Here is a 17,169-nt window from a genome sequence, read left to right on the forward strand (position 1 = left end):
GAAGAGCCAGTATGGAGGCAGTTGAAGAGGCAGACGTCGATGTCGAAGGGGATGTGACGGCCCTTGGAGAAGCGCGGTCGGGGTAAGAGGGGAGGGACGAGGCCTGGCTTCGGTTTTCTCCTGAGAGAGGGGGTGCTGTTGAGATGCTTCCGTGTTCTATAGAGGGGCCCATAATAGGCGCTCGCTTCATTTGGCCCTTCAGTGGCGCTCTCTTTTTCGGGAGTGGGTGCTGCAAGTTGGTTGCGGGGGATCTCGTGGTTCTGGTGTGCGCGCGTTTGGCAGTGGACTACAGTGGAAAAGCCTTTATCGGCCCCATGCAGCCTACCCCACCCCTATCTCCATTGTTTTCTGTCTAGGTAGTAAGTGCTGCTGAATGTTTGAGTTGCGCCTTTTTTGCAGTAGGTATTATTAGGTCCATTTTCAGGCCTGACATTCTATGAACCAGTTTTCACTGGCTTAAAGATGGAAACTTCTTGTCAGTATAAAGAATTAACAAATAGAGTAGAATAGTGCATGGCTCTCAACAGTGTATAATAATGTATGTGTCTAGGTATTACAAGACTGAAGCTGTTTTCAGCTGTTGAATATTGCAAGTAATGCTCTCTTACTTGTTCCTTGCTGCCAGAGCAGTTAAAGTAAATTAAGGAAGGAGTGCATACCTTAGTTTCTGAGCTGCTCCTTCATGTAAAGTTTACTAGTATAACTCCTGCTTCCTGTTCCCATTGAATAGCAAAAGAAAACTGCTGATTATCTTTACATGGAAAATTAGACAACTTATACCTAAATTGTATAGAAGGATACCCTCCTGAATAAGGGTTGGTAATGTTAGATTGGATTCATGTAGACGTGCCCATTGTTTAAAGCACTGAGTTCAAAATAGAAAACTAATGATTTGTCGAAGTGGATAGCTGCTTTTCCTTGTTGATTAGAATTTAATGCAGTGGGTACCACTTGTCAACCCTGTGGATTCTCTACATGGCTCCCATAAACAGTCATTTTTGTCTTTACTATTCTGTAATGTTCTGTAGAATTAGTCCAGTGGAATAGTTTCTTCCTATATATTGTCAAAGGCTTTCACGGCCGGAGAATGATGGTTGTTGTGGGTTTTCTGGGGTGTATTGCCGTGGTCTTGGCATTGTAGTTCCTGACGTTTCGCCAGCAGCTGTGGCTGGCATCTTCAGAGGTGTAGCACCGAAAGACAGGGATCTCTCAGTGTCAAAACTGAGACACTGAGAAACTAGGAAGAAACTATGGTTGTTGTGGGTTTTCCGGGCTGTATTGCCGTGGTCTTGGCATTGTAGTTCCTGACGTTTCGCCAGCAGCTGTGACTGGCATCTTCAGAGGTGTAGCACCGAAAGACAGGGATCTCTCAGTGTCAAAACTGAGACACTGAGAGATCCCTGTCTTTCGGCGCTACACCTCTGAAGATGCCAGTCACAGCTGCTGGCGAAACGTCAGGAACTACAATGCCAAGACCACGGCAATACAGCCCAGAAAACCCACAACAACCATAGTTTCTTCCTAGTTTCTACAAACTACCACAGGAAATGCTAGTCGTATTTTAAAATGGACCTCTTGTATTCTTAACCCAGCTCAGACAGATCCAGTTTTACAGTTAATATATGTAGCTTGATATGTAGCAAACTGTATTTTAAAATCACCATCTCTCTCTCATTCTTTTGGTGCTCATAGTTTTAAAGCTTGACTCTGCACTGGTATAAATGCAGCTTTCATGGGAGTTAGTGTACTTATAACCTCATATCAAACATGCATTTTCTTTTTATTTCAGAAGCTGTGACAACCCATCATCCAGTTTACTCCATGATCACTACCTTAACTCAACTTGGAGAACTGATACTGGTCTTGTAAGTCAGCTACAAAACAAGTTATGAGAATCTGTCTTGCAGACATTTTCTTAAGTTGGTTTTTGGCCTGCATGAAACAGGCTAACATATACTTAACTTTATGCAGTTTCATATGTCCATGCACAAGGGACTTCTGTTATGTATGTGTCAGTGTGAAATGTAAGCTGATATTGTGGACCTTCTTTATAATGTTCCTTTAGTACAGTTTTTTTTAGGAAGTTAGGTTTCTCAGATGGATCTTATTTACTGATTCCTGTTAATCTTACACATTCTAGTTCTGCTGTGAAATTTGTCTGATTGGCCATTGTCTGCAACCATTTAGCCACTTCATTTTTGGAGTTCACAAATAACAGTCCTACTTCTATAAAGTTGATGCAAGGACTATTATATAAAAATATGGGTTTTGTAACTAATTATATAATATTTTTCTTCCAGCCTTGGAGTCTTGATAGTACAATTAGTGAAGAAAACAAGGCTGCCATTGAGAAGATGTTGTTGGAAGAAGAGTATCCTTTAGTTATGTGTTGCCAAAATAGAATTCTGAGTCCTTTCTCCACAGTCGGGGATAGAGGGTGGCACTAGGGGAGAAGTGATCATCCTGCCATCCACTGGTGTTTGGCATGCCACAGGGAACAATACTTTCTCCATTATTGTTTAACATCTATATGCGCCCCCTTGCCCAGCTGGTGCGAAGTTTCGTGCTTGGTTGTCATCACTATGCTGATGATACCCAACTATATCTGTTGATGGACGGACGGCCTAGATCAGCCCCGGATGTCCTGGAGCATGCTTTTGAAGCCATGGCTGGATGATTGAGGCAGAGATGGCTGAAGTTTAACCCCTCAAAGAAGGAGATCCTGCACTTGAGTCACAGGAGTGTAGATTCAGGGCCCTGGTTTCCGACACTCGATGGGGTGGTGCTTACACTGACTCCAAGGGTTAGGAGCCTGAGGGTGATCCTGGATGCCTCCTTGAAAATGGAGGCCCAGGTCACGGCGGTTGCCAGGACATTGTTCTTCCATCTCAGACAGACCAGACAGCTCGCCCCCTATCTTTTGACCCGCGACTGAATTGCAGTGGTCCAGGCAATGGTCACCTCTAGGCTAGACTACTGTAATGCACTCTATGCAGGGCTCCTCTTAAACTTGTTCCGGCAGTTACAACTGGTCCAAAATACGGTGGCGCGTGTCATTACCAGAGACCCTTCTAATGCACACATAACACTGGTACTGTGCCAACTGCACTGGTTACTGGTGGAGTACCGGATCAGGTTCAAGGTCTTGGTATTAACCTACAAAGCCCTATGCGGACTGGGACTGGCGTATCTGCAGGACCGCATCTCCCTATAAGCCCCGGAGGATGCTTTGATCCAGCGATAAACGGCTGTTAATGGCCCCTGGCCCCAGGGAGGCCTGCCTAGCGTCGACCGGAGCCAGGGCCTTTTTGCTCCTGTCTCCAGCCTGGTGGAACGCTCTGTCTAAAGAGACCAGGGCCCGGCCGGATTTGTTATCCTTCCACCGGGCCTGCAAGACAGAGCTGTTCCGCCAGGCATATGGTTGATGCTGGCTGGGCCTCCCAGCCGACCAACTAGAGAAGAACATGCACCCCCTACTCAAAGCACTTACCACCCAGCCTTCTAAAATACTTTTGGAGATGGTTGGGTGGTGGTCTTTGGGGAAGTCTGCTGCTGTATTTTTTAAAAAATATATACGTTTTTATTGGTTTTAAAGCTATTTGTATTTTAAATTATTATACTGGTTGTAATCCACCCTGAGCCTGGTGATACGGGGAGGGCGGAATATAAATTGAATTAAATAAATAAATAGTAAGAAGCAGATCTATAGTGCAGGCTAGAAATATGTCACCTGGTTGCCACTGGTGATCTAGAGATTGCTCCAGGTGGTGACACATATGGATAATATGAGTGAATTATACTTCTGAAAGCACTGGAACTTAAAATCTGCAAGTCGAGTGGTAGAAAAGACATTTGGAGTTGATCTTCGGCATGTTTTCCATTGGTGGTAGGGGCTCAACTGACCCAAGGGGCAGGATGGGTGATTTTGACTGGTTCTTCTGCCTCTTAGTTGAAACTACCTGTTTTGCTTGGCTTCTAGCGAGTGCAGGTTCTCAAATCCTGGCTTTGTCTTTTTGATGCTCACAAGTGGCTGCTTGGGGAAGGAGAGGCAGAAAAGATCTCCCTTCACCGGCATCTTCTGCTGGCATTACATATGATCCTACCCGGTATGGTTCCAGTTACTGGTAATATAGAAAATCAGCTCATCTTTTTTGTAGTCGCCTTGTTGAATTTTTAAAACAAGTAATGGGTTGTTATTACAAGTTTTAGGTGACACTCTTGTGCCTTTATGTTGGTATTTAATAACATTCGATAATAACATTCGATTTATAATACCGCCCTTCAGGACAACTTAATGCCCACTCAGAGCGGTTTACAAAGTGTTATTATTACCCCACAACAATCACCCTGTGAGTTGGGTGGGGCTAAGAGAGCTCAAGAGAACTGTGACTCGCCCAAGGTCACCCAGCTGGCTTTGTGGAGGAGTGGGGAATCAAACCCGGCTCTCCAGATTAGAGTCCCGTGCTCTTAACCACTACACCAAACTGGATTTAAAGAATCCAATGATTTTTAAAAATAACAACCTGTTCCATTGTTGGGAAGCAACATCCATGTATTATTACTTTTGCAAATGTTAATTGGGCAGAAAATGTTTGTGCCCCAAAAGAGCTGCTGATTTTCATAAGAGATTGCAAATAGCTCAGTAAGTTACTGAAACTTTACCTTTAATTTTTGTGATTGTATTACTGTTACATTACGGCAAGATCTCTTGCTTTAGTAAATGGAGATGGTTGTTGGCATTGCACAAGGCATAGAAATGAAGAGAAAATTGCCTTAACTTCAGTCAAAATGTTGAATATGGTGTGAAGTGAGAGAATGGAGAATGCCACATGCATGTGATCATATGAACTTGTGAAAGCTTTGTGCTATAGTTATTACATGTGCAGTAGACTGCTTCCTCTCCTGCAGAGATTACATTATATTAGTGTCAGCTTTTCTTAGTATAATAAATTGTGGGAAAAACAAATTGTATGCAACATACAGTCCTTAATAAATTCCAGATACTATCTATCTAGTAAATCACCTTCAGATAGACTTTGGCGTGACTCGAAGGAAAGTGATAAAAAGTGTGTTAAAAGGTAACATCTGTTATGTGCAGGGTGAAAATCACTTCTTGCTATAATTTTAGATGTTTTTAAGTGGGAAGCATGCATTTAGAAAGCAATCAGATTCGTTAAGTTAACTGGAATTTGTCTTGTTCTTTACAGTCCTCACAAGAAAGACAGAAGAATCACGTATGTACTTGTAAGACTACATTGATATTGCTCTTTGTACTACAGAATTTTGACTAAAACAATCTGTTTACATCCTGTTCCTGAGTATTTTGAAGTACGTGTTAATTCCAATGAATAAAACTAAGAGTTGAAATTTTATAGTTCTATTTGCATTTAGCAAATAAAGAGTATTTATTGTGGTTTTTTTGCAGCATATGTTCACCTACAAAATCATCTACTGTGTCATTAAAGTGGACCCTGGAAGAAAAAGAGTTATTTGAACAAGGACTGGTAAATATAATGCTGTTAAATTATTAAAGATCTTTCTGCAAGTGACTTGCAGAGGTCACTTCTTTCCCCCCCGCATCCCCTTCCCCAACTATGTCCTCTTTCTCTCCTTCTGGTACTTTCCCTGCTTCCTTCTCTTTCCAATCCACCAATCAACTTTTCTTTTATCTGTCCCCCCTTCAGCTTTATTTATTATTTACTTCATTTACACCCCACCTTTCCCTCCAGTGGGGATCCAAAGCAGCTTACCACATCATTCCTGCATCTTTTTATCCTCTCAAGAACCACTTGGTGAGAGTGAGTGACTCACCCAATATTACCCAGCAAGATTCCATAGCAGAGTGGAGATTTGAACCTGGATCTCCCAGATCCTCCTCTCACACTGGCTCTCAGCTTTCCCTCCTTGCATCCCGTGGCAGCTTCTCCTTAGGAAAATATAGCTGAGCTGCAAAAGTCATGCAGGTTGCTCCGATGTGTTATGTGGTGGCTTCTTTTGGGCCCAGTAAAGTTGTGTGGAGGCTGCCATGGGACCCAGGTGAATTGGGTGGCATCTGTTTGTAGCCACTGCTGCACCTGCGTGAGTTGCATAAATTGCATGGTAGCCAGTGGCGCAGTGGTTGTTGGTGAGATTGATCTCGGTGAGTCTTCGCTCTAAGGCAGGAGGCCGAGGAGCTGGGGTAGATTAGGAGTCCAAAATAGCCCTGGAAAGGGTCTTGAATCCTCTTCCTCCCTCTTATCAACAAAATGAAGGTTGAAATCTGGCAATAATATTGTAGATGCCTAGCAACCCCCTTATAGCTACAGAGATCTCCTTTCTTAAATGTACAGGCACTGCATCTATTATGTTTGGTTTTTGTAATGATTTCAGATTTTTCTGCAAATCTGGGACTTTTCTTAGGTTAGTAGAAAAATCTGTCATATCTGTTCATGGCTGCAGCATCTGAATGGGATCATGCTGAGAATTAGATATATAGATATTTTTGTTTAAAAAATGCTTTAACAATTCACTGCATTTTAATACTAAAATTGCCCCCAAAGGTAAGTGAATAATCTTATTAATGATACTGACGATATATTTATCTACACAGTCAGATTTTCTTCTCAGGAGCACTGAATATTTGTTTCACTCTCTAAGGGTCTCATGTTTGTTCTAGTAAAAAGTTGTAATGGGGAGGGGTGCAGAGGATGGCTTTAGCTGCTGTCGGAAAATGGAGGCTTCTCTTCCCTTCAGTTAAAACCTGGAATAGAATAATAAATTTGTCTAGATGATTATATTTCAACTAGTTGGTTAGGATGCACAAGTAAAAATGCTAGGATGGGTTACCTCACCATAACATTTGCTCTGAAAATGCAGAAAAATAGTGGTCTGAGAATACCTGTACACTTCGATATTTTTGTACTAATTTCACTTGCACTAATTTGCACTAATTTCATTTTATAGTGGCTAATTTTTCCCATTCCCCAATACATTTCCCAGGATTTTCTAGAATGAAGGAATAACTACGAAACAGTATGTCTGCAGTGTAGTTCTGCCCTGAGAAAAACAGAGATGAGGACATGTGCTAAATAAATAAACTTGGTCCCATGTTATACCTCAAAGTTAAACGTGGGCCCCATTCTGAAATAGCTGTTGATGTAGATACTGAGCTGAAATTTTATTCTATTTCTATTAGGCTAAGTTTGGCAGAAGGTGGACGAAAATAGCCATGATGATTAGTAGTCGCAATGTTCTTCAAGTAAAGAGCTATGCCAGACAATACTTTAAGAACAAGGTAAGTTTGAAACAATTTACAGTTGACAGGTACTTGAAGTGCCATCGTAAGCAGTTATACCTTCCTAAGCCCATTGACTTCAATGGACTTAGAAAGGTAAGATGGCACTGTAGATTAACCCTACGTAGTCAAAGTATATAAATAAAAGAAAACCGTCTTGTGGTTATGTGCTAGATATGCATTGTGTTTTAGTGGTTATTAAAATTTTATCATCAGTCAGAAGGTCTCTACTTAGAACCTTGTTGTCTTGGTAGGTATCTTAAATTCATCTTTTAAATTTTACTCTATGCGTCCCTTAAAAGGTTCCATTTTCATTCCTTAACTCTGATCACTTGTGTGTTGGATGGGTGGGTGGATCCTTCTAGACTCCTTGCTCCTTTTTAGTAGTTTCTGTCCATTCATACTGACCAGTAGTTCTCATGCACAACAGTTCTTGTACTCGCCTGCTTTCTAGCACAGAAATTCTTTTAAGCCTGATCCTGGATCCATGTTTAGCAACTAATTTTTAGAGCTTATTTTAAAACTTTAAGCATGATTTGAGTGGCACTGGCTTTGCAATTGTTTCTTAAAACTATATTTCTTCCTATAAAATTTATTTTGCATATTCATAGTAAGCTGTTAGTAAACATTATGCCTTTGCAACTAAATATTCATATGATTAGGTAGTTCAGTCTTTCAGCTTGAAAGATCAAAGGTGAACAGCTTCCATTAAGGCAAGCCTTTGAATTAGTACAATAAACAGCAATGAATGGATCATGCTACTAGTATTTTTTAAAATTTGATCTTCTTTCTATCATTAATTTTTCTTAATGTGCTTATCTGTTAAGACAAAAACAGATGGCTTGCAAAAAATGGAACATCTGTGCTTCAGTGCTCCGATTCCTACTAGCAATGAGAATGAAGAAGAGAAAGAAGTGTTATGTGCACCTACATATTTAAGAGGTCGGGCAGACCCTAATCTGAATGCAGTAAAAATTGAAAAATTATCAGATGATGAAGAAGTAGACATCACAGATGAAATGGATGAGCATCTTTCTTACGCACCTCAGCAGGAATCTGGGAGATCTGAGCTATTAGATAATACAAAGAGTCCAGCTGAACAAACCAGTTGGACAGATCCCATTTTGGATCCAGCTGTTCTCCTAACTACAAGACTTAATACAAAGCCAGAACACAGTGAAGTTGAAAGTCCAGAAAGTGCAATGTTAAGCTGTGAAAAAAATGATTGTGAACCTATGAAATCAAATCATCCCAAGTCTACCAGTTGGTTTTCTAATTCAGAACGTTGTGGAGAACAGGATGACTTGATTGACAGCAGTGTCATTTTCCAGTCTTCTGACCAAATGGAAGAGGAGAATCAGATTGGTGCAGAGCTTAAGCCACCGGACCAAGAAGTGGAAATTGATAAAAATACCATATTAGAAGAAGAAAAGCAAGCAATACCGGAATTTTTTGTGGGCCGTCAGGCAAAAACACCTGAGCGCTACTTGAAAATTAGGAACTATATTTTAGATCAGTGGTAAGAATTTTTTGAAAAAATATTCAATAGTATTTTTGACTTGGAAAAAATATTCAGTAGTATTCAATTTATGCAAAACAAGTATATGAATGCTTGATCCCATGTAAAGGAAGTATATTAGTTTTCTGGATCATTTATGGTGAACTTCTTTATTGATCCAAGATGCTTGACTGACATGATCCCACTGGAATAATTTGAGTAGCATCAGGCACCAGCTGGCACAAAATGGTACCATGCCACAGGTGGGGAGAAAAAAGAGGGAGGATTATTCAGTTGGAGAATATCTGTTTGGCGTGCAGAAGTTTCCAGGTTCAATTCCTGGCATCTCCAATTAAAAAAGGGTCAGGTATTTGGTGATATGTATAGACCTGACATTTTAGACAGTTGCTACCAGTTAGACAATACTGAGCCTGTTTGTCTAGTGGTCTTGCTTAATATAACGCAGCTTCTTGTATGAGGAGTGTAGACCACTTTCCTTGCCAGCAAGTTCCTTCTTCACAGCTCTTCATGTACGAGCCAGTTGGAGGCTGGATTTAGCCCAGAGAATGCTGGTTAATCACCCCATTCTTAGCTCTCATTAGTAACCTACCATGAAAATTGCTATCAGTACTCCAGTGTTAGATCTGGAACTTGTCTGAGCATGGGCATTCAGTTACTCAGGGTCAGCACAATAGACTAGCAAAGAGCATGTAGTAAGAGTATGTATAACATCTTTGGAGAGAGACTGAGCTTTTTATTCTCCTGCCTGATGCCCCAGAAATCAAAGAGCCTTAGCAAGTTGTAGGAATCTTGTGATTAATATGAGGAACTTGGAGGAATGAAAGTTATGGTTTGTTAATTTCTGATGCGCTCTGTTCATCTAGGCATCTTGAGGTTGCTTTGAATGTAATATAGGACTGAGGACAGAACAAGTAACTTCTCTTTACTCCTTTTGCATTTGTGTAATGTCTGAAGTTGAAACTTGTGCATTTTCCTGTCCAAAAGATGTGTTTAGTGTCATGTTGATATATTATTACACATCGTTCTGCTGGAGAAACGATAAAAATATGTGCTTATATACTGCTCTTCTAGACAGATTAGTTCCCCCCCTCATGGGAGGGGGAGTAATGGGAGTCAAACCAGCAGAGTGCTGGCTCGGAGCCCAACCACTTAGCCTCTGTGTTATAGTGGCTTGAGTTCTTGCTGTTGTTACACAGGAAATACAGTAAAGAGTCCAGTAGCACCTTTAAGACTAACCAACTTTATTGTAGCATAAGCTTTCGAGAGCCACAGCTCTCTTCGTCAGATGCAACCTCCATGCATCTGGCGAAGAGAGTTGTGGCTCTCGAAAGCTTATGCTACAATAAAGTTGGTTAGTCTTTAAGGTTCTACTGGACTCTTTACTATTTTGCTACTACAGACTAACATGGCTAACTCCTCTGGATCTATGAACAGGAAATATAAGCCATGTATTTTCTTTACACTACTTTTGTGAAATGCTTAATTCTATCAAGAAGAGCTTTTCTGTGCTTTAGGCATTTGTCAGGTAAGGTAAGGTGTGGTGTTTTGCTGCTTTTATGTATATTGTAACTCCTGTGCTGGCACCTCACTATATGATTCTGAAATGGCCTGTATCATGCTGCTTTCTTTTTTGTTTTGTGTGTTTCAGAATGGTATTTGCTGCCACCGAGGGCTTTCACTTTAGATATCACCAGTTCGTCTTGCATTATAGGAAAGCTTAGTTATAGATGGTAGTATGACAAAACAGTCAGTGTATGGGAGTAAGATGAAAAAGGGATCCTATTTTCCAGATGAAACACATTTGCTTAACTAGAAAGAGAATCTTTTCATAAATACATATGTGTAATGGTTGCAGAGTACTGATGAACGTATAAGTGTGTGGTTTCAAATTAAGTATCGATCCTTAGATGTTTCTTCACAGACCCAAGTGGTGGTGGTGTAGAGTGCTGTGAAGTCATAGCTGACTTATGGAAGCCCTTGGCAAGAGACTAACAGAGGTGATTTGCCATTGCCTGCCTCTGCAACCCTCATCTTTGTTGGCGGTCTCCCATCCAATTACTAACCAAGGCTGGCCCTGCGTAGCTTTCACGATATGATGAAATCCAGCTTTCTTGGACTGTCCAGGTCAGGGAACAGATCCAGTTACAATGTCTGATTTTCTACACTGTTGCCACTAAGGCTAGAAATAATACTGTCACAGACTCCCCCACCCCCACCCCCGTTCTTCACAAACAGGATAAACACTCATCCACACAGGCACAGATTTCCTCAAGCTTTTCCACATAGACTCACTGAACCTGACAGACTCACTGAACTCTCACAGACTCCTGGCACACTGCAGTTTTCAGTCTGAGTGCTGAGGGAAAGTAATCAATTTACTCCCCCCACCCCCGGCTTTATAGTACAGCTGTCATCCAGTCACAGCACACTTCAGTTACCCATCCATCCTCCCTTGAGAGGCCTGCATTTTAACCACAGTAACAAATACTCAGAACCTCACGTTAACTAGTAGAAATTAAACTATTTATATAGCAAGACATTACGTGTTAAGAGATGAGTGACTGGGCACTACACTCTTTTAAATTGTGTTTTAGCCAGTTTGCCAAGATGTCTGAACCACCAACAAATGTTTATGCTTTTTCCTGCAAACCAGTATTCTAAACAGTGATTTAATTCTGGTTGGCAGGGGGGAACACACACAGTTTTATAGTTCAGATATAAACAAGTAATAGCTTGTTGTGAGCCTCTCTAGCAATTAACTGTTACATGAAAAGAGAGTGAGTGTGAGAGCCTGAGAATTCCTTGGGTTCATTTCATGAAATAACAAGCCATTGTTTACCATTACGTTGAACATGCTATTATTGTCTTAACTTCAATCATGTTAATGGCACTGAAATTGTTTATGTGGTTTAAAGATAATTTTGAAAATGTAACCCAAATCTGGGGTCCCCAAGCTTTTGGCACTTGGGGGCTGCATTAGCATGCCCAATGCCTAGAGGACTACATCTTAAATCAAAACGTAACAAAATTATTATTTAAATCAACAGTAAATATTCAGAGGTCAATGAGGAAATGCTAACTTGAATGCTATCCATTTTGGAGCAGTATTTTACTGTTGAATACTTTTAACTAACTCCACGTATTTACCTAGTCAGTGTGATTTTGAGGGCTGTTTTCTGTTAGCTAAGGCGTTAATGTCCAAGTCAAGGTTTGTGACAGACACCTTAAAATGTCATGTAAATGTTCATCTGTAAGTCTTGACCTACGCTTAGATTTCACAAATTTCATCTTGGAAAAAGTTTGTTCACAGAGGTATATGGAGCCAAAGACTGTGAACGTGCCTGCAGCAAATTTCTTTAGGTTGATAAATATATCATGTAGACCACATTAGAAATCTAACAGACTATTTTCATTGAAAATGTTTCTGAGGTGATCACTGGCTTGCAGATCAATTAGTTCCATCTGAAAAAAGTTATTGCATCTTCTGGTGGTACTTCAAATGGATTCTGAAACTTTCTTATTTCCCCTTTCTGTGCTTATGGCAATCAGTGAATCTGTTTTGGAATTCCACCTGAAATAGGTTGTGCTTTGACATGTCTTCCAACATTGAATTGTAAATTCCCATCCTTCTCAAATTTTAGTTCATTGCAGCATGAGAAGTTTGAAAAGTTACTTTCACCAACTTTGCTTCACAAAAATGTTTAGTTTTGTTTCAAAAGCACGTCACACACAAGCTTTCCTTTTCCATCCAACCTTAGATTCAGTGTGTTCAGATGCTCTGTGATATCATTTGAGAAAGCCAAATTAAAAATCTATGCAGGGTCAGAAAGTACTTCTTGACCTTTTCCTTTCTCCTTGAGAAAGACATCAACTTCATGATGAACACTGAAAAAATGTTTGAGGGTTTTGCCTCTGCTAAGCCACCTGACTTCTGCATGGTACAATACATCTCCATAATCTTTTTTTTTAAAGATTTTTATTGGGTGAGTAAAAATTTAATATTACAAATTTTTTGATTAATACCCTCATTTCCATATTCCCCCACCCTTTCCCCTCCCCCCTTTATCTCAGACTTCCAACAGTTTTCCAACCCGCTGTCTAAATCTACTACTTATATCTCTTTTTCTTATTCATTCTAATATACTACTAAAATAGATATTATATGTTAAACTATAAAAAAACCTAATATCAAATTAACAATTACAACATGTTTCTAATCTCTTCTCCTCTTGTAAAGATCGCCCTCCCCTTCTGCCAAATTAATAGTTATCTAGCACCCACATTTCTCCCTTTACGTCCCACTTCTTTTCCAAATACTGTTTCAGTTTCTCCCGATCATTAAAGAATTCCTCTGGATTCTGTTCTCTCAGCTTTCTTGTCATTTTGTCCATTTCTGCCATGTACAGCAATTTTTGTATCCAATTTTCAATAGATGGTACTTCTTTTGTCTTCCACTTCTGAGTATATAGAGTTCTCGCCACTGTTGTCATGTAAAATAATAATGTTCTATATTGCCTGGGAATCCCCTCCATATTCAAATTCAACAACAGCAGTTCTGGGTTCTTATTTATTTGAATTTGTAAAATTGCAGTCATAGCTTCTATAATATCTCCCCAGAACTGCTTTGCTACTTCACAGGTCCACCGCATATGATATAATGAACCTTCATGGTTTTTACATTTCCAGCACTTATCTGACATTTTGTTATTCCCATATGCTATATTTTCTTCGGCGTTAAGTACCATCTACATCTCCATATTCTTCATCTATCTCTTACAGAAAATTTTGAAACTGACAATGAGTAAGGCCATGATGCCTGATGTAATTAATGCTAGAGACAACAATATGTACCCTGACCTGGACAACCCGGGTGAGTCTGATCTCATCAGATACCAGAAGCTAAGCAGGATCAGCCTTGATTAGTAATTGAATGGGAGACCTCCAATGAAGACCAGGATTGCAGAGGCAGGCTAATGGCAAACCACCTCTGTTAGTCTCTTGCCATGAAAACCCCACCATGTCACCATAAGTCAGCTACGCCTTGAGGGCATTCTCCACACAACAATACACATCACACTTTCCCACTGAAAAATCTTACTATACAAGACTTGCTGTTGGATGATGCAGTGAAATTACATGGGAAGTATACTGTTTAATTTCAATATCTCTTCATTGATTCTTGCAACTACAGTTTTACTTCCCATCATATTTCTTGCACCATTGGTTGTGATGCTTTTCAATTTATCCCAGCTTAGACCAAGATTTTCCACTGATCCATCTTCAAGATTATGTTTCAAGTCTGCAGTGCACACAGCTCTTCTGTAATTCTGAAGTTGGAATCTATCCTCCTGATAAATAGTAGTAGTTGAGCAGTGTCTGTAAAGTCATTACTCTCATCTAATGTGAAAGTTAAAAAAAAATCAAAACTTTTTGTTTTGACAATCAGTGACATATGCTGCTCTTCTCCTAATTCTTCAACACATCTGGTGATTGTAGATGCAGATAAGCTGACACAACTAACACAAGATACCTTATCAGGGCACATTTCTTCCATTATTTTAACCGTGTACTTTAAAAAAAATTCATCTTCAGTGACTGGCCTACCACTCTCATCAATACATTTAGCAACATGATAGCTGGTCTTTAGACAGATTCTCCTCAACATGATTTTTAAAGCAAATTTATGTTGTTCATTTGGATCTTTCCTTGATATATTGAGTAGCTCTTGTGACAGAATTCACAGTGCCTTTTAACATTGTAATCCTTTAATATTGAGGCAGTTTCAAGACCTACCAGGCAAACTGCTTTATCCTTTAAATGAAGAAGTAATCAGTAGATCATTTGTCATTAAAGACAGGGTGCTCATTTGCAATTTTTTGCACTTTCTTTTGCAGACATCTTCTTGCAGAATTTTTAGCAGAGCAGAAGTTGCAGAGTTTCAATATTATCCTTGAATAAATAAAAATATGAGAAGTATAGTTTTAGGGGACTAACTCTTCCATTTCCCATCAAATCCTCCCCACTCTAGCTGCTATTAGCTGAGGATTTTCATTTTGACCACGGCAAAGAAGAGAAGAGACCTCTGCCTCTACAGTTCTCAGGAGTTCTCAGTTCTCAGGCCACATGCACAGGCTAGGAAGAATTTTTAAAAAATGGATTATGAATCTGACCCACCAGATGGCAGAATTGCAATCCTAAGTACATTGAATATGATGAGATTTATTTCTTAATAAACACTGCCTTGAAGTTTAAATCTACACATACTAATACTTTGAGGACCAAAAGAGGGCAGATAGAGAGAGAGAGAGAGAGCAAATGAAAGGGCAATTTCTCATTTGGAGCAAATGATATGACATTAAGTTGGCTTCAAATTCTATGCAGGATGCACATAAACATCACAGCCTGCCAGCCAAGATTCAATCATGAGATGCAAATGGCAGCTGCGGGGCGGGTGGGGAACTTGATTGGAGGAATATGTGGAAAGGGGAATCCCATAAGCTTCCCTGCTTGGAGAGTACTCCTTCCCTCTTAACCCAAGAGGCCACTCACCAGCTCCTGTAACAGATGGATGAGAAGACTCCTAGCTGGATTGGGTGGAGGAGGAGAGGCAGAAGCAAGCAAGGCAAAAAATCAAAGCAATCAGGTCTTGTTGAGGAAGGAAGAATGCTTTTGCCTGTAGCAGCAACCTCACCAGTAACCTTGGAGGCTTCTTGGAGGAGCCTTGATCGGAGTCTCTAGAAATTTTCACTATACAAAACATTTTGCATCTTCTAATTTTTCTTTGCAAAAATACGAGCCCTTTTACTGTTCTTTTCCCACCTTTTTTTGCAAAAGACATTTCCTGTATCCGTTCACACAGCTACTTCATTTCCCTTACACACATACATAACCTTCAGCATGGTAATGCATGGAGAGGGGGAGTGGAAAAGCTGATTGATACAGGTTCCTGAGCTTTGCTGGCTAGGAAGGCACCCAGAATGGCCAAAATGCTATTATGGAGGATGAGAACAAGTGGGAGCTGACAGAAGGAACCATGGAGACCAGAAGAAACAATGTTGCTATTGTGTTGCCAAGTCACAATGTATGAGAGTTTGTATTTTAAAGAATGAGTCCTGAATACAATAATTTATAACACTTGATATGGCTGCACGGGGCATATTGTGCTTAAAGGGACCTCTGCTTTTTATTATAACAATACCATGAGCAAATTTAACTGCTAAGTTAAGGTATCACTTCAAGCTTGAGCTGTGTCTAATGGCTGAGACGGTGCTATGAGTGTTAATGTACTTTTATGTGCTTTTAGCATTGCTGGTTTAACATTTGTTGCTCTCATATGTTTTTCTTGTGGTTTAAATGCTCAATTATATTGACCTTTGACCTCACACAATAAACATTCTGATTCTGAGGTATCATTTTATATTTTACCTTTTTGTTTGCGGTGGTCTCATTATAGGGAAAGAATCAAACCAAAATACCTGAATAAAACGTCAGTACGCCCAGGACTAAAGAACTGTGGTGATGTAAATTGCATAGGCCGGATACACACATACCTGGAATTAATAGGAGCAATTAACTTTGGCTGTGGTAAGAAGGCAGCTGTAATCTGTTCAAATACTTTTTCTATTTGTGCCCTGCTTTTTGTTACTGAAACAAACACTTCAACTGTGTTTCAACTCTGTATCTAAATTTGTGGTTCTTTTCAAGTTTCTGCAATGCATACCCTTCTGTTTTGTTTACTGAATGTCCCAACTGTTGATTATATTGAGATACACTGTGTAATCCACCTTGAATCTCAGTGAGAAAAGCAGATAAAATTATATATTGAATTACATATTGAATTATAGCATCTTACAGTTTTAAATTAAACCATAATGGGCCTATAAGAGAATGATAATATGGGGCTGAGGAGGGGGAGAAAGAATTTTAAAAATCTGACTGTCAAAACAAGTGAGGCAGGGAACCTGACCATTGTTTTGATGGACTGTGGTCATTCTAGCTGTTATAGGAACATATTCATGAGACTATCTTTGTCTGCTTCTTTCTTTGTTTATATCTTTATCCAATGTTAGGGTTTTTTTCTGCTAAATTTCATCTTGAGTGTATCAGATGTAGAAACACGTAGGTTTGAAATGTAAATCATAGTTATTCCAGATCAAGTCCATTGAAATGAACGGGCTTAAACTGAAGTAACTTTACAAGGTATTGCATTGCCTCCTTCAGTGTGATAAAGATTATGATATTGATATATTTTTATCCAATCTCTGTTTCAAAGAGCTCAGAGTGGAAAATATCATTTCCTTCTTTTTATCTTCACCACACCCTTGTAAGTGAGACTAGGCTGAGTGTGTGTGACTTGCCCAAAGTCACCTAGTGAGCT

At 39.8% G+C, this 17,169-nt stretch overlaps 1 protein-coding gene across 1 annotated transcript in view; it reads left to right on the plus strand.

Moving 5' to 3' along the window:
- Positions 1-17,169, plus strand: part of MYSM1 (Myb like, SWIRM and MPN domains 1) — a 37,072-nt gene continuing 19,903 nt past the window's right edge. The window contains exons 1-9 of the mRNA XM_054980576.1: positions 1-82; positions 1,790-1,865; positions 2,301-2,371; positions 5,001-5,078; positions 5,208-5,234; positions 5,426-5,504; positions 7,175-7,273; positions 8,101-8,792; positions 16,246-16,376. Coding sequence (XP_054836551.1) covers positions 12-82; positions 1,790-1,865; positions 2,301-2,371; positions 5,001-5,078; positions 5,208-5,234; positions 5,426-5,504; positions 7,175-7,273; positions 8,101-8,792; positions 16,246-16,376 — 1,324 coding nt within the window. The 5' untranslated portion in view covers positions 1-11. The remainder of the gene's footprint in view (positions 83-1,789; positions 1,866-2,300; positions 2,372-5,000; positions 5,079-5,207; positions 5,235-5,425; positions 5,505-7,174; positions 7,274-8,100; positions 8,793-16,245; positions 16,377-17,169) is intronic.

Source organism: Eublepharis macularius, chromosome 5 (assembly GCF_028583425.1).
Source record: "Eublepharis macularius isolate TG4126 chromosome 5, MPM_Emac_v1.0, whole genome shotgun sequence".
Classification (NCBI taxonomy): Eukaryota; Metazoa; Chordata; class Lepidosauria; order Squamata; family Eublepharidae; genus Eublepharis; species Eublepharis macularius.